The sequence below is a fragment of the Nelusetta ayraudi genome, unplaced genomic scaffold (genome assembly GCF_046127955.1).
Source record: "Nelusetta ayraudi isolate G7.1 ecotype Tasmania unplaced genomic scaffold, CSIRO-AGI_Nayr_v1 ptg000016l, whole genome shotgun sequence".
In the NCBI taxonomy this organism is placed as follows: Eukaryota; Metazoa; Chordata; class Actinopteri; order Tetraodontiformes; family Monacanthidae; genus Nelusetta; species Nelusetta ayraudi.
In genome coordinates, this window is record NW_027466066.1 from 4,791,656 (window position 1) to 4,809,758 (window position 18,103).

At 46.3% G+C, this 18,103-nt stretch overlaps 1 protein-coding gene across 3 annotated transcripts in view; it reads right to left on the minus strand.

Moving 5' to 3' along the window:
• LOC142886820 (trinucleotide repeat-containing gene 6C protein-like) overlaps positions 1–17,817 on the minus strand; it is a 39,787-nt gene extending 21,970 nt beyond the window's left edge. For all 3 annotated transcript variants that reach the window (XM_076024013.1, XM_076024014.1, XM_076024012.1), the window contains exons 1-4: positions 17,720–17,817; positions 10,747–10,846; positions 10,411–10,432; positions 972–1,385 (exon numbers count right to left, since the gene is read on the minus strand). In XM_076024013.1, coding sequence (XP_075880128.1) covers positions 972–1,385; positions 10,411–10,432; positions 10,747–10,806 — 496 coding nt within the window. In that variant the 5' untranslated portion in view covers positions 10,807–10,846; positions 17,720–17,817. The remainder of the gene's footprint in view (positions 1–971; positions 1,386–10,410; positions 10,433–10,746; positions 10,847–17,719) is intronic.
• Between the last annotated feature and the right edge of the window lie 286 nt (positions 17,818–18,103).

The window sequence follows — 18,103 nt, forward strand, 5'->3', positions numbered from 1 at the left end:
CCCAACTCGACTAACAATCCCTTAAATTATTTAAATTATAATGCAAGCATTTTTGGAGGAAAAATGCCAATTGATCAACGAAGGACAAAGTCTTAAACACCTTAAAACAGAAAAAGATCCTGTTTTACTCACAGCTCTCCCTCCACACACACACACATGCGCGCGCACACACGCACACAAATAACACATCAAGCCAGCCAGCTGTGTTTACTCTCCATTCTCTACCCCTGTATTCCACTATCCCCACATCTAATTCCCAGCCAGACAGAGTAAAAATAAACAGCAGCCAGCAGCACCTGGGATGCAAGCAGCTTTGCACTGTTATCCAGGTACACCATCATTTTACAACTGGTGCTAAACAACATGTACGCACACAGCAAATTTGGTCGAAGAAATCCCTGTTTTATTTCAAGTGCTCTTCACGCATGCATGCTGGCATGAAATGGAAGAAAAGCACATATGTATTTATGTCTATAAAGTTGAACGGCTTAGGGCTTCTTATTTTTGCCGTGACATCACAGCTTGTGTGAGACATCAGATTAGAAAACAAGGATTGCAAAAACCATAAGGTGAAATTTATTTTGATTATATTTTTGTTGGTGAGACAAACAAGTGTTTGAGCTCAGTTTGGTTTGAGTGCAAATGAACGACTTATATGGGATATACGGGATAAAAGAATACAGGCGTTTTTTGCTTTCTTACCATCTGAAGCCATTACATTTACTTTATTAGTAACTAATTTCTGAACAAGTTGCTTTTTGTTTTGATGGACGGTTGAGTGCCTAAACTTGCGACTCAATTTATTTTTTACTGCTGCTGCAGTTTGAGCTTCACTTGTCATTAACCGCAGCAAGCTCACTTCAGCAACAAGATCGAACCAGTTCCAAGGCTGGTGATGGGACACAGATTTATTTCGGGGAAAAACATGGATGCAGACTTGAGCAAGCTGCCGCCAGAGAGTCTTGGCTGACCTGTAGGCAGACTGGCTGTGGAGGAAGAGGAGCAGGAGGTCGAGGAGTGTGCGGCTACTGCTGCTGCAGGTTCAGTGGCGGGGGGGCGTGCCGTGTTGGTGGTGGCAATAAGGGGCAGGGTCCCCGGCGGCAGAGGCTGGCCCCTCTTCAGCAGCTGCTTGTGCTCCTGCTGGCGGAAGCGCGGAGGCACCTCTCTGGGCGGGTAGCGCTGCTGGAGCGGAGTCTGAAGCTGCTGCTGCTGCTGCTGCTGTGCTGTCTGTGGCTGACCTCCAGACTGGGCACGCTTGCCATTTCCACTGCTTGGGGGTGCAGGCGGGACAGCAGTGGGCTTGCTGTGGGGTGCAGGAGGGGGTGGAGGAGGAGGAGGAGGAGGAGAAGGAGAAGGGGTAGGGTCGAGCTTGGCAGAGTCTGGCACTGTTGAGTCGGGACGGAGGGAGACAAGAGAAGGAGAGAGGCAGGGATGGTTAGGAAGCAATTGGTTGTTTGACTACGCGGGAAATGTTTTCACGGCTCAATGTGTAACTTTCAAAAGGATCTTACACTAGATGCCACTAAACCTTTCAAATCTTTTAAAAAAAAATGACAGAAGCAATGCCTGTACAAGTAACGACTACAATGTTTGAATCCAGAAAGCAAGATCTCTATAAATGCCCATGACTCTGCGTCTCCCTTGTTTGCTTGAGGCTTCAATTCAAGCCACTAGTCAGACTAAACACATCACTTCTCTTCTAAGGACCAGAAAACTGTAATAATCCCTACTGTAATAAACCTCCAGCCTTTAGAAAATGGCCACATCGGTGACTGCAAAAAAAACAATACAAAAGAAAACATAAAAATACAAATCTCTGCAATCTAACGTGGCGCCTGGTCCTGGATTAGAAGTGAGGTCAAGCACCAGATAATGGACTTAGGTCTGCCTGGGTTATTGTGGGCTTTTGTCTCCATGAGGATGCGCCACCGTGCAAAGTGCTAAGCTCCATCACCATTAAGCCATTCATGGTTTTTGGCCGGTTATAGCACCTGAAATAATCAGCTCTGGGTGTTATCTACTGTTCATACAGCCACGCCTTCATGAGCTTCCCTGTTCTCTTCTCTCAATCCACGCCACACCTACTTGCGCTCCAATCAGACACTTCCCCAGCTCTGGGTTCAGGTGCAGCAGCTTCCAATGAAAAATGTTATTTTACGTTGTTATTTTTGGAAAAAAAAATGTTTTAAGAGTACAAAATTATTATTTAAATGCGCATATTGCTAAAATGAATGACCCAGGTGATATTTATTTATATAAATATATAAATACAGATAGATAGGTAGGTAGATGGATATTTAACTATTTTGTAATTATACAAAACTGAACGCAATGAGGACTCATTGTGGAATGAGATTATATGCAGAATTTCAGCTTCGAAGCAAAAGTCGTCACAAAAAGGAAACAGGAATTCTATTTCGACGTCAATGCCTGAGTTTTATTTACCTCTTAAGAAGCTCTTCCAGGCAACAGAATGCAACAAACACTTCAAGGCAGTGGTTTCTGCAAAAATCAGAGACGTCCGCTCCCTTGTCAATGGGAAACTGGATTCACTTCATACAACTGGCACCTGTGGCTGTGGCAGAAGGCGTATAGGAAGCCATTACATGTTTAAGTCCGCCGAGGGCTAATATACTGCGGCTGAATGTGGAAATGCAGGTCAGAGGTCACTGCTAAGTTAAACAAGATGATTAAGACCGGCTCACACAGCCACTTGCTGGACGAGACGCTTTGTGGGACACAAAGCACACTGGGTAATCGCCTCAGTGCGTTCCATTACATAACAGAACGAACTGCTCAACCCGGAATGTAAAAATAAGAAAAAAGGAAGCGAACAACATCCTTCGAACGAAAAAAAACAAATCCTGCTCTACAAACAAAAACAAAAACACCAGCTGATCAGTAAGGCAAAATGTGCAGCAGGAAAAGGTTGAGTCCGAGTTCTGGCTGGAGTTCTGGCTGGTGATAAAATACAACTGTGGGGGTGGAGAGAAAAGAAAGAAAGTAAGAAAGGGAGAAAAAAAAAAACAGTGCAGGCAGGCACCAAAGGGAAAAAGAAGAAAATCTTTGTGTGGCCTAAATGAGTTATAAAGAGCGGAGCTTCGCCATTGGCTTCCACCCCGAGTGTGTGCGCTGGAGCAATGAATAACTTGCACACATGCGGCCAGCTCAGTGCGCACAAAAACGGTTATGTAATGCTGAGGCCCACACTGAGGGGAGACGGTGGTGTGTGTACGTGTGTGTGTGTGTATTTGTGTGGTGCTAGTGGGGGAGGGAGAGAGGGGGCTGGGGGTGGTGGGTTGACAGTGTCGTAGAAAACGTGTTTTCCTCAGAAATGTTCCCTCACATGGAGCAACACTGCCTCTTCTGAGCTTTCCTGTTTATGTCTGTTGCGCACGTATGCGTGCACGTACACGTGCACGTACGTGTGCGTCTTTTTGCGTGTGTGTACGTGTGTGCGTGCTTGCTTGCGTGCGTGGAGGCACAGTTGTGTCGGGTCTGTGCTGTATCTGTGCGTGTCCGCCTCACTCTGCAGCTCTCTCCCCCTGCAGGGGTTTGGTGGTGGTGACGGTGGAGTGTTGGTGTGTGTGTGTGTGTGTGTGTGTGTGTGTGTGGTTGCAGAGGCTTGAGCTCAACTCTCATTAGATTTCTACATCTGCTCCATTTCCTCTCTGCTCTCGTGCTTTATCCCGATGCACCTTCCGTGCTCTCCTCTCCTCCTCTCACTGAGAGCTTATATTATCCGCCTCGTTGTCATTCCTGATGCCTCAAAGGCGGCAGATGGACGCAGTAATTCGATTCGTTCTGTTTTTTGTTTTGTTTTGTTTTGCTTTATTTTAAATGTCGATTTCCTCCCTGAAAAACAGAGCAGTGTGACGGTTGCGGCCCGACGTATGATAGCCGTGCTTCCGAAGGCGAACATTATACAGTTGGGACTCTCTGATGTGTGACGTAGATTCTTCTGGAAGCTCGGGTGGGGGAGGGGTGGAAGAGGGGAGCGGGCCACCTCGCTTCACCGGCCAATCAGAAGCGAGAGGTAAGGAGGGGGAGGGGGACGGCGAGAGGGAGGGCGGCGGGACCGAGCGCAAAAGAGTGAGCTGATGTATGGGAGGAAGGGAAGGAGGCAGAGACGGAGGGCGATGAAAAGAATGGCGTGTGCGTGCGTGCGTGCGCGCTAGTGTGTTTGTGCAAGAGAGTCTCCGCCCCCTTTTGCCCAATCCGCTGCGAGCACAAGTCTCCCTGCATGAAAACAGCTTCGGTTAAATCCGCCACAATTAGATGGCGATCTGCGTTTTATTTTTGCCAGGCGGCAGGTTTGCGCCGTTCAAAAGGAACGACGTGTATAATTGCAAACACGAGACAAACATTTAGGTTGCAGATGTCCCAAGGCTATGTTATCCAGTACTTGGGAGACAGAAAGAAAAACAAAAAAAAAAAACCCCGACGACAAACAAACCTCTGGCAACCACCAGGTGTGCCTTCTCAAGCAGAGTGTCTCACAAGACGCCACGTTGTGAAGCGTTGTGAGATCAGAGCCGCGAGATCTGACTGCCTATTTGCAAAAACACATCTCTGAGCCGCGTGGCTGCACGGGAGGATTCCCAGCTCATCAAAGATGCACATCAAACCGCGGCCTCTGGGCTGCGCGCGCTTCACGCAGAGAGAACACGTCCCGTTCTGCGCCTTTAAAAGAAGGGGCTCTTAATTTTCTATAAAGACGCGATGACGGCGAGCTTGTCTGACGCGTTCGAGACCAGAGGCTCCGGTCGTCTCGGGAGAGGCTGACGAGACGAGCAGGAGGGGAAGAGCGCAGAGATCATCGCTGCGCTACTTCTGCGGCCCGTGCACGCAAGAGCAACAAAGCTGCTCCTGTGTTTTAGGATTGGAGTTTGTCTGAAAGCAAGTAAAAAGACCCCCGAGACAAAATATCCCTTCATTTAAAAAAGATTTGGGCCCTGCTATTATGTTTACAGTCACACATGATTTTAAGCCCTGCAGATTTCATAGTCCACAAAATGAGGTCCAATGAGCCATTGAGAGAATTTGTTTTTTTTTTTATTTTACGCTAAAGCACTAACCACAAAAACTCAGGCTAGGGTGAGCACCATTTAAATGAGTTTCTCATGTGACTTGTTAGTGTATTTTAATATTTATAAACCGAGCTGTAAAATGTACAAAATTTTTGAAATTTGAATTTGAATTTGAAATTGGATGCATCAATACAACAACCTAAAGGTCTTGCAGCACAGAGAGCGGAGAGGGAGTGTCTTGATTTGTCCGACGCTCTCCGCAACAGCAAATATTTTTTGGTTTTGTGCTCTGGTAAAGGCTCGTTACCATGGCGCAGGTTTTCAAAAAAAAAAAAAAAAAAAATGCGGTTCAGTCTGTCGTTTACGTGACGTCACAACGTTGTCCTGGTACTGCTGAAACCGCACATTTTTTGAGAAATAGTTCCCCGAGTGAAATCATCACAGTGCTAATTAACAGCCTGGCAGCGCTCTCCGTTGTTTGTGTATATTCTCCAGTTTTAGCAGCCCCATAGCTTAACGCGCTACATTCTTTCATTGGTCTTTAGTCCCCGCCCTAAATTTTCACTCCACTACAAACTATGCAAAGGAGCTTTCTTACGTATGTAATTTCCAAATAAATACAAACTCCGTGTATTTATCCAATTTATCTCATATTCATCAATCTATCATCTACCCGTCGGCTCCTTTTGTATAGATCTATATTTGTTTAACCCTGTGAGTCTTTGCAAGTCTTTAGGTCTTTCATGGTGCGTGTACTGTTCTATCAAAGACCCTCTGCGTCTGCCTCGCTGTCGTAGCCCGTTATTCTAATTCAAGTGAAAAAAGCAGATCGCGCAATTAGCCGATGCGTAACCGAAGTCTATTAAAATAACAGAGGGTTGAGAAAAAAGGGAGAAAAAAAAAAAAAATCTAGCGGCGCGTTGAGAGCGAGGAAGTGAGGCACATCTTCAGGGTTCTCCATCTCTATCCTCCTGTGGGCTTTCAAATGTGAGCAGCCAGTCTCGCACGAGAGAAGATTAAAGCGCTTAATTACAAGTGAATAAATATGACACTGTATTTAAGTAGGGGGGATCCCTCCCTCGTGCCGTCACATTCAGCGCAGATGCACATAAAAAAAAAAAGAAGGTGAACGCGCTACATGTCCTGCTGCACGGTGTGAAAAACACTTTCGTTTCAAACGGCGGCTCAATATTTACAGGACGTAACGCACAACACCCATCAGTCCGCTTGATTTATGGCGGTAAAGCCACTGACACGAAGTGAATGGCAGATCGTTTTCAGCGCATTGAGTATGAAATTACTAATGATGTCAAGCAAAGCTGCTTTGCTATCGTTTGCCATTTCTTATTTTCCATTTATTACCCCTTTATTGCAAATTTAGCACGCAGAAAAATGATTTTCACTCTTCGCCCTGTGAATGAGTATCATTTTAATCTTCCAAATGTGTGAGACAAATTTTTTTTTGTATCGCTTTGCTTCACAGGAAACGAGCCCTTTGAAAAGCCTCTGCTCTAAGCCTCTCCACGTAGCATGCAGTTGCCTGCGCCGTTAGATTACTCAAGACTTGAAAAAGTCTCCCCATCACAGCCAGAGGTGAGCGTCATGTTGTTGGTAAAACGTCCTTACCTGCATACAAACCTACTCAGACTTGGTTTCAAATGAAACCCCAGTACCTACAGATATAAAGAGCTCTGGGTTGGGGGTGCACAGGGGGCGCTACAGTGAGTTGAGTCATTTTTCACATTCCACAGCTCTTCCTGAACAGGATTCGTGTTGTGCCATGTGTCAAGTGCAGAATTTATGGTTTTTGCATGCCGCTGCCATTCATGTTTATTGTCGTTGGCCTTAATATATGCGGCTTATCGGCGCGGGCTCCTTGTCAACACGGGCTGCTGTCATTGTCGCTGTTCACCGGCGTGCAGAGACGGAGGTGGCAAATGAGAGCGGGGCAACAGCGTGGGGGAAGACAGGTGGAGGACAGGCAGCGTCTCCGCTCTCACTCCACTGTCCCTGCACTTTTCTGCCGACAGCTGCGGGCAGAGCAGATTCCTCTGTCTGTCTGTCGTGATTTAGGGGAAGTGAGGTGTGAATGTCCCTCCAACCTGGGCACAACGGCTCGCTGGGCAAAATGAAATTTCTTAATAGTTCATAATAGCAAAGACCTGCATATGTAGCGGCGCTTCATAAATATGCCATCTGTCTGATGCTGTCAGAGCCGTGCAGTATTTATCAGTAACTGCATTGGTGGTTTGGAGCTTGTGTGTGTGTGTGTGTGTGTGTGTGTGTGTGTGTGTGTGTGTGTGTGTGTGTGTGTGTGTGTGTGTGTGTGTGTGTGCGTGCGTGCGCTAGACAAGGTATCCTATAAAGGCCCCCCTCAGCTGTGCCGACAAACAGGAAACTGCCCTGCATTCTCGCAGTTTCATGTGGCTCCGTCTGTTTCTTTTGCCCTGGTGCGCCTTTCTCTCCTCCTTCCATTTTAACCAGAGGCGCCGTGTTTTTATTTTCCATTTTCTTTTCTTTTTTCCGCAGCGGCTCCCTAAACTCACTGCACAAATTTACACAGGGCAATTCGGCCAATATTATTTTTTGTTTTTCCCCGACTGCTCAACCTTCCGTTGCACCGTTTTTGCTTCCTTGAAGGTCCCAGAGTGGGCCTCTCCAGTAGACCATACAGTGGGTGGTGTAGTGTTACTATGGCGCTTGGGGTCTTTCAAAGAGCCTCCTGTGTATGGACGCCTGTTATTCAGCCTTAATGTTATCCCTGTACTCTTAATTAGTTCCCAGTGTACTACGACGGATCATTTGCAATTAGTTAACGCCTTTCAGGCAAACTGGGATTCTGGGGTGTCTCAAAATCTGACCCGCTAACTTTTTCTTTATGCTGATGTTTTTGTATTTCATCTTATCTTTTAATTGTGACTGCACCATGTTAGCACCATGTTAGTTAGTATCTTGTTTCGATTCTTTTTTCCCCTCAAAATCTGTACAAATGTCATGTAAACAGCATATTAGCCCCCCGTATACAGCCTCCTATAAAAACATTTCATTTTAGCAGGACTCTGCATAGGAAGGGGGACAAAAAAGCAGAGGGTCGGGGTGTTTTCACTAACCTGGGAGAAGTATCAGAGACCTTCAGGGCATCAGAAAAGGCTGATTTCCAGAAAATAAATTCTATGAATTATTTGCATGTATTCAAAAAGTAGGGCAGTAAAACGGTCACCTGTGACTGTATGTTGAAAACAACATATAGTCACACGTCATAAAAACACCGAATGTAGATCACTGTTAAAAAGTCAAATGTGACATTCAAGGGAGGCGCAGATGGCAGTGAAAACGAGGTCAAGGCACATCGGCACTGTGAGCAGCAGCTAAGAAAATAATTGAGCGTATCGCTGGCTGGTTGGAAGACCGAGAGAAAGGCTCAGCATGTAGGCCAAGTCGGGGATGCTGCGAAAACGGCACAAAAGCAGATAAGAGACAAAGGAGCGGCGCGAGCGCTGCAAAGCGAGCTCTCGTTCATTAGCGCGACAAAACTGCAAGGGGCTGAGTGTGACTCAGACCAGAGGAGCAGGGGGTGGGAGGGAGGCAGTGCCTCTGTGACATTACCGTCTCATTAACTCACCCTTTGGGGGGAGAGCGCAAGGTCAGGGCGCTGACCCCTGATAAGCACCCACATGAGGAGAGCGCACATGCGCTCGCTCCTTTCTGACTGAGCTCAACAAAATACGACGCTGGAACTGACCGGGGAAAAAAAAAAAAAAAAAAAAAACCTGAACGCAGCTCAAGGCGCCGCAGCTCGGAGACAATCTCGCTGTAATTAGGTCTGCATCCTCTCGCCGCTGAAGTCAAGAAGAGCTAATCAGATCTGCTGCCGGCCCTCCCCTGTGAGACGTTACGTCCCTCACCAATCTGCCTTCCCTCATCTCAGCATTAAGTTCTGCCACTAGGCTAACTGACCGTTCCACCTCTGCTCGCTTGGGGAAGACGGACCGAAGAGCGAAGAGGCCGTTTGCAGCCAAAACCACCTGAACGCTGATGGAAAGTTAGTTCAAGTTTTTTTTCTTGCGGCGCATAACAATTCCCCCGGGGAGCCTTGACGGGAAGGCGTTGCAGCAGTCGACGTCGCTGAAGAAGCGGAGGACTTGCACTGAAGCGTAGCGCACAGAGATAAAAATATATAAAGCGACTTAACACGGCTCTGCCTGCTCTTCACTTCTTAGAAAGGAGGTCTTAACAACTTTGCAAGATCAGCTTTTACTGGATTGGCAAAGATACAATTCAATAAAGAAGATCTTGGTCTAAGAAGGGAAAAAAACATTGCGTCAGGATAGATATTGCTAGAGAAACCATTTTCTGTTATGTTTAGAATTATATTGATTTGTATATAAATATAAATATAATAGTCTAGCAAACACAGTATAATCCATCTGTTTCTTTAGAGATGCTGCAATATTGGTATCGGGTCCAATATTGGTCAGGCGTACATATCCCCAATCTATATTCCATTTTATAGGTGGACCTGGATGCAACGCTAGACAGTCTTTCAAGAGTGAACCGATAATGTCACAACAGTTTGGCACTTGTCAAAATTGCTATGTCCTCCGTTTGGACACATTTTAATTGCTAATACAAATACTCGCAATGCGTGCGTAAAGGCGAAGGTGATGTCGCACTTTACAGCATGGACCAATTCCATGAAGCATCTGGAGGAGTCCCACGGGAAAACCCAGAACCGCAAGGAGTTCCTGTTGCCCGACATCGTATGTTCATCGAATAACAAGTGGCACGGTGCAGCTCCCCCCGACCCCCACCCCCCTTTGCCGTGAACGCTTTGAACTTTATTTTATTTTTCAGGGATAAGGGTGAAGAGATATCTTCACTTCTGGATGAACCTTCCCCGTGGTAACCAAACCTTCAGCCATATTTTTTTCATGCTGTTTTTCTGTGTTTTTTTTTCCCGTCTCATCTGAGTTGTTTTTTTCTTTTCTGAATTTTCCCCTTCCGAGGAGTCTACAGGGAAACCTGACAGACAGCTGCAGCCTCCCTAAGCACCGTAATAGTGTCGTCGGTGCAGCTGGCCGCACCTGGCTGCTGCTACTGTTTACAGCTATGTTTCACTCAAATTTAAAAATAAAAACGCCTTATTTAAATTACGCAGGTAGCAAATGTTGGCTTTGAGGCAAAACGTAATCCTGTGCATACATTCTTTGCAACGTAATGATGAATCATCGGGAAAAGCCCAGCTGAAAAACCCCACCACTTTTTAAATGCCGCAAACTTACGGCGAAAATCCAATTGCAGCAAACCATTTTTCACAAGGCAAGGTTAAGGGAAGGTCATCTTTGCATTTTAAAGGGAAAGTTTAACACAGGCAACTTACCTTTGGTTATCTGTTCTGATGCCTGAAAAAAAAACAAGAAGAACATGAGTGATATTGAGAAGGCTCTGAGTAACACATCTCGATTTACAGACTGGAAGGGTTTAAGTTACAGACTGCTAAGAACAGTGGGCTGTTAAGCTAACACATGAAACTAAAAACGTTGAAGGAAAAATGGAGAAAAAACACAGAAAACAGTCCCCACCAATAACGACACAGGTGTCACATAGTCTGAGTTAAAACTTCACCCGAACAGAACGCAGCACTATGAAATATGAAATAATTCATATCTTGTATAGCTTGTTCAATTATTTTCTGTTATTGTTTTTTGGACCTCACCTTTTTGGGGGCGTCTTTCTTCTTCTTCTCTTCTTGCTTTTTCTTTTTCTTATCTTCCATCAAATGGTTCTCTTCCCGTTTTGTTTGCTTCTTTGTGCAGCTAGAAGACAGATGGAGAGAAATGGGCATGATTGTTACTTCGAGTGCCAAAAGAAAGTCTTTCAGTGTATTCAACTCTTGCTCTCAAAGGGAGAGTTCTGCGTTGTCAGCAGCTGCTGTTGTAACATACAAGGGCATGTGTGAAATGGTACTAAAGCCAGATGGAATTAAAAAACGTGGGTGTGCTGTGCACTTCCAACTGTTGGGCAGCAAAAATATTCCAACACTGTGCGCGTATGCGTGCTGTATGTGGCCGTAAGAACTTACAACAGGGACTATGCCTAAACCTCCAACCACTAGAGGGCAGCGCGGTAATCTCATGCACCATTAAGCACCTCCGTTCAAACGCAACATCAAGTGTGAGCGTGGGAGGCGGTGACATATCGTAATCGTCAGCATAAGCTTCAATGCAGTCGGGCAAAACGCCACAACACAATGCTTAGCCGTCTCCGTGACTGGGTGGGAAACGTTTCAAAGAGCCCATGCAGGTGTAGTTACAGTGGGAAAAGATGGGAAGGATAAACTTGAGGTTTTGACAACCTGAGGATTCTGATTGTTGAATTATTTTTTGGCGCTGCGGTTCAACAATAGTCGATGAAAAATAAAACTTGTTGCCTTTCTCCCGTGCGAAATATAAAAAATTGTCTTCCTTTTCCTTTTCCATCTTCTATACGCAGGCAAAGTATTTGTTGATGCTCCGTTCATTAGCCCCCCTACCCATGTTTACAGCTCAGAAACTTGCTCTCTCAATCTTATTATGAGCAGCTTTTAGTTAGTTTAGTTGTCATGTGCCTCGTCTCCATGTACCGTGCTAGCAGGGTTAGCTCTGTGGCTACCGCACTGTATTTTGGTCCGAGCAGGCAGTTTAGACTGCCTTTTATGCCTTAGGCATACCATGAAGCAGTGGTTCAGCTGACCTTGAGAGTTCAGTTTTGAGAGCTCACATGTGTCCATCCATACATACGTGTCATCACAAGAAGTCCTCCCAAATCTGAGGATTCTTTGCAGATTTTTTTTTTTTTTTACAAGCAGAGACCATCTGACAGATACTGTAATCCTCTGCGCGGGATATTAATTTAAAACAGGCTCATCGGCGGATTAAAAAGGGAAGAGAGAATAGGAATCAGCCTTAAAAAAATGCACACAATTTACAATCAAACCCTCCGCGCCTTGGATGTAAAACTATCAGCCTGCTCTGCTACCATGCCTGGGCTGCTGCAGGCGACAGCAGTGTGTGCCATTGCCTGGCAACAAGCGCTCCCCGAGGCTCGGGTGGAGACAGACAGCGCCTACAGCACTGTGTTGAAGCCTGCTTAGCTGTGGAGGTTCGATAATAAGGCACAGAGGATGACGGATGAGCATCAAGCTCTCCATCACAAGAAGTCTTGGCCTCCAACTCAAAAAAGGTGAGCAAGGCTTTGAACGAAACAAGAATCACTGCAACAAAAATTAAAACTATGGCCCAGTACATATAAAGTTAATAGACATGAAAGGCCACAGCTAGTAATGCTTCGAAACCGTAAGTGATGTTTATAAATTTGTCATAAATCAGATGTGACATACTATGACACAGTAGCTCGATAATAGCCTCCACCAGGAATCCCTAGTTTTAGCTTCTTGCTGCTTTGTTAGACCGTCCTCATGTTTTGGCCATGAGGAACAATCAGCTATCAAAGCCCTTTGTGATATAACAAAGTTCTTTTCAGAGTGTTTTAGCACACACTATCTGGTAAATTGCACAAACATGACAGGTCCGGTGAGCTTGTTGACATCCACTTTTTCAGTACTTGATAACAATGATCAAAAGAGCGTCGCATTGTTCCAGACGGCACCTCTAACTTGAGCATTAGGCTCCCTCGCCCCGCCTGCACGTTTGCAGCAGCTGAACTCAACGAGCGCACCGACAGCTGTCAAACTTGGCCTCAACACCAAAACAAACCTCCACTGTACACCTATCGACCAATTCACAGCATTAGCGATGTCGAGGCTGGATATGAGACCTGCCGGTACAGCTGCCATGCTAAATATAGCCTGGATCGGCTCATTTTCCGAGGCATCTGTAAAGCTTGTGTGTCATGTAGGATCAGGGGATAAGAGAGATGCTCTAGTTAATGTGAGCCGCAGTTGGGTCTCCAAGCCGACTGAGGAGAGCGAGCGCAGCGCAGTGTCAAAAACGATTTCATTCGATGCAACGTTTGGTCACTGAGCAGGACACGGGATGTCGTCCCTCGCTGCGAAAAACTGCCCTTTTGTTTCCAAACATCTGCCGGGTTTGGACAGATTTGTGTCAAGTGGACTCAAGGTGATGCTTCCTCAGCCTGCGATACTGTGATTGCAGAAATCACTGAGCTCTGTCCTTGTTTTGATAGATATAAGATTTGACTGTGAAAAAAAAAAGAAGATAAGCAACAGCTAAACAAAAAAATGTGTACCCGGTACCGGCTTTGTATCATTTTGGAGCCTTGCTTTTATAAATGATACGTTAGTGGAAGATGTGTTAGAAAAGACGAAAACAGCAGCGCATGACGTAGTGGGCTTAGCTACGTCATGGGTGTGCGAGGGTGGTGTCGACATGGAGGACGCAGGTCAATAAGCTCAGCTCGGTTGTGTTTTTACATGTCAGGAACAGCGGGAAAAGAGCCAGGTACCCCTCTTTACACGGGACGCTCGCTACGCTGACAAAGAAAGGCTAAAATCAAGAACGCACAAACACACAAACAGAGTCCGCAGGGGGAGACACCAAAACGGAGGTGCAGTAAAAGCAGACGGCAAGATTTGTGGCAAAACAACGGGGGGGGGGGGGGGGGGGGGGAGAGAATGGAGACGGATGTGCAAGGTGAGCAGTCGGTATGTAAATGCCTCGCTGTCCCACATTTGAGCAGCGATGAAGATGAGGGAGCCGCAGCCGACGGGGGCTGGCTTGTGCGTGTGTGCGAGGGATGGGGGAAGGGGTGCTAGACGGCAGTCACTGGGCACAGAGCCAGGAATGCCATTGCTGTGAGCCAAACAAGAGGCATGGTGAGCCCCCAGGGTCAAAGCTTTGCTAGCAAGCGCAGCCTGCGAGCAGCCGCCACTGCCATGGCAAAATGTATCCGCCGCCGCCCCCCCATTCCCCTTCTGCTCTTCTGTGAAATCGCAAACACGAGGGTGCCTGATGCGAACCGCAACGTTCGGCAGGTTTTTTTTTTTCAAGCGCAAAGAACAAAAAAAAAAAAAAAGCTGACGGCTAACACCGAGGTGCACGCCGGTATTGTGCAGGAGTACTACGCTTCCGATTGTGTGCAGGGTTTTAGGAACTGCTGGGTAAGCACTGACAAAGACCTTGTGCTCTGCAAAGAGGATTGGACTCTCTAAAGTACTTGAAGCTATTCTCAGTGTGGTCATGTTAATGCTTTCTGACCCGGGCAAGGAAAAGAGAAAACTTATGCCGCACTACTGGCACTCTGAACTGGCCTGAAAATAACTCGTGTGGACACACTCCAAAAGAGCTGCCTCCAGTCTCAGTGGCCGCTCCAACAGCAAAGGGAACTATTTCAGAAAAAGGCTGGATTGGCGGATCAAAGACTGCCTGATTTTACATCTTGTTATACTCATCATTTATCATACAACAACCGTTTTTCTTAATAACTCATGACACGGATATATTGAAGTAACAGCCTGAATGCCAACGACAGCACATGCAAGTCTAGGCAACAGGTACGCTAACGGTGACTGTGTGCATTATGTTTGGAAGCACTTCCGTACTTATTATTTAGTGTCCAACTTATGCCTGGTGCTAAAATTAATAGAAAAGACCCTACGAGTTTTTACCATTGATAAAATGTAATTATATATTTATAAGTAAAGTTATAACTAATATTAAAAAAACAAAACTATTCCAACTAAAAGCACTCTACTAACTTAAAAATAAAAAGTACATGCGACGAAGTAGTCCACCTAACCGCGGTATTTAGCATGTTCCTGAACCACCATAAACTCTCAAACACTTCCAGATAAACATGCCACATGAGTGCAGGCATTGGCTGATGCTGAACACATGGAAATGCCAAAAATCGCTGAATTTACGAGCCGACCAATGAACTGCTCTACCTTCAACTTTTGCCTTCAGATCAGAAAACAGAGCTGAGTCCAATACCCCATCAGGACAGAGTATGGCATAGACTGATAAAGGGGACTAAGTAAACAAACGACACAAGCAAAAATATGGCTCCTCGCCCTGGAAAACACTGAATGAATCAGTGGAGTGTCTGAGCGAGCCTAAAAATAGAAGCACCAACAACTCTGGCAGAGACTTGGGTTTCTTGAGGCAACTTTCTCTGTATAAAATCTTTGCTCATTACTTCTGTTCAAGGCTCGAGTTACTGCTGGTGCCCGTTCACACAACATGCCACAATATCCCCAGGAAGTCACCACGGAGCTGGAACCGAAAGTGATGGCATACCCGTACATGCCATCAACTTATACGGGTATTTTAATAGAGTGGGTTTTTTGCTATCAAGCCACCCCCTCCTCAGAGGACCCACACACTCTGGCCCTTTAAAGATCCCTGGGCGCTCAACGGGGGCCCGTGACCCTTCTGGCATAGAGACTACCCCGATCCCGCCCACTTCCCTCTTTCCGACACCATCATTTCAACTCTGAATGAGGGAGTCTCAGGCCTCTCAAAGCTTACGTCATTCTGCCCTCTACATGCAACAGAGTGGACAGAGAGAGTAGGTTTTTTTTTTTTATTGCATCAAACGCGACACTTTTGAGTGCAATTCGCTGCAACAGCATGCGTCATTCCTTAAATCCAAACATTTGCGAATGGGTTCCTTGGAGAAAGATTTTCGATGGCTATGTAAACTGCCAGAGGACTCAAATTGAGTTGCACGGGCATGCATGAGTACAGCCAACAACTCAGAAACTTTTTTTGTGGAGTAGTGCCAACAGACAGAGAAAACTGCTTCGGCAGGTGTACAACCAATCAGGGGAGCGACGCCATGTGATGAGGCCAGTGTGAAAACAAATCGTGCACACCTGTTTATGGACATACTCGTGTTGTCGCTCTATTATATTCTCGTGAAAATAAAATAAACCGCCAGGACACAAAGTAATACAACAACTTGTTAGGTGTTGACTAATTTGTACATGCTGCTTTTGATGCAGCATCTTAGGGTGCAGCAGAAGACAAACTGTTGTGCATATGGTGAGGGGAATACAGGAAGCGGGTATGGATGCATCATGTAATAAAGTTTAAACTCTGCAGCGTGGAAACCACAGAGCAAGTTCTGTACCCATAACGTGCAAAATTGATGATAGAAACGTCAAACAACAAGAGCCTCAACCCATCCTGGGAATCAGGAAAGTCCACCTTTCACTTATTTTTCTTACTCAGATGGGTAACTCTGATGACAACCCCTTTGTGATGTCACAAAAGACACTGTTACCTCTGCGACATTGGCGACAACACCCCCAGCCAGGTGTTTGTTCCAACCGAGGAAAGTGGAAAGCTGGTAATGAGCTTTTAATGACAGTGACGTTACATTACAGTCTGCCAAGCGTCATTAGTCTTGCAGTATGCTGCCACATGTGCAGTTTGTTGTGGGCGTCATCCCAAAGATTTCACTATAGCTTTTCTTTTTGTGTCAAAATGTGCTACAGAAATAATATCACGCGCACTTTCTGCGCACATTTCACTATGTGGAAGAGGTGTTTTACACATCTACTTAAGTAGGGTAATAAGTTAGTACTTAAATATGCAATACACTCATATGTTACACCCATACACTTAAATAATATACGTTTGTTAGTTATTTGTCATTTATTTTGTATTGGTCCCTTGGACTGTTGATAATAAGACAAAATGTTAAATAGCATTTTTGCATTTATTTGTTGCGTTCAAGCGATAGCTATTTGCATTTTCCTCTTTCAACTGAACTTTTTCTGTTTTTTAATGAAGACGTGGACTGCTAGCTGCCCACCTATCATAACAATTATGCAACGAAACATAGTCCCGTCATACGTGCGTACATGTGAAGCATAAAGGGCAGCCCCTGCGGCTCTGCACCTTCTAAATCAAGGGCCAAACAACGGGCTCTGCTGTGAGTAATTTGCTAACCGGATAAGGACGCACGGCCAACAACTGTTCTTAGTCAATTAAAGTGTAAAGCGGCTCGTATGCGGTCATGAGAGCGGAGTGATTAACCCCGGCTTGCTAATGCGTTTACCGCCATATCAGGTGATGCGAACGAGCCTGGGTCCGAGGCGAGCCTTCCTCGCTCGCAGCATGCGTGAGTGGGTCGCAGCGGCGGTACCCACGGCGGCGTTCTCTTCACGCACGGCTGCAATAAATTAAAAAAAGAAGGGGGGAGGGGGGGGGCAGTGGGGCAGGTGTTGGACCCAGCGCCTCGCCGGCTATTCCAAATACATCAACTCACGCGAGCAATAACACGGGGTGCCCTTGAATCGCCGGTGCTGGGAAAACCGCTGCGCAGCTCGAGGCCAGCGAGGCTTAAGTTGCCTGTAAGTCACCGTGTAGGGAGGAAAGAGGGAGGGGGAGAGAAGGAATAGGCTGCTAGACCCGGGCTAAGTAATGTCCGCAAACCACAAAGTATGTAAAACGAGCCGGAGGCTGGGTCTCCGACCGCTGCCCCCACAGGCGCACTCCTCGCCGCGTCAAAAACACAAATGTCAAAGTGGAGCTTCGCTGGCAAGGAGGAGGAGGAGGAGAGAGAGAGAAAAATCCGCTCCCTTCACGGCCGCCTCGTTTCACTTCCAAATAACTCGTTTCATTTGCTTGCCACCGTGCGGGAAACAAACTGCAAAGGAGTCGCTGGGGGATTTCACAATGCTACTCATAACGTAAAAATAACAATTTAAAAAAAAATCTCACCGTGAGACGTTCAAGGGTTTCCCGTTGACGGCGGAGCTTTTGCAGCCATTTTGTAGTAACTGACCGGAGCAGCAGCCCGAGACGGTTGAATCGGTGGTAACGGGAGAGGGGGAGGGGCTTCCGCTTGCCACGTGATCTTCAATAACAAAACAAGCGGATCCCCATCTTCCCAGGCTCCACCCCCACTCGGCGTTTCCATGACAACTGCAGCCCTTCCATCATTCTCCGCTCCGGGGCTGATCCGTTGGAGCTTGCAGCTGCGAGGTCCCGTGTCTCCCCCCTCCGCCTTTCTATATTTAGCGGAAAGATGGAGCGAGGCAACAAACCACATGTGGAAAGTGAATTTTCGCGCGGGAATAGAAATCAGAGACGTTTTTTTTTTTT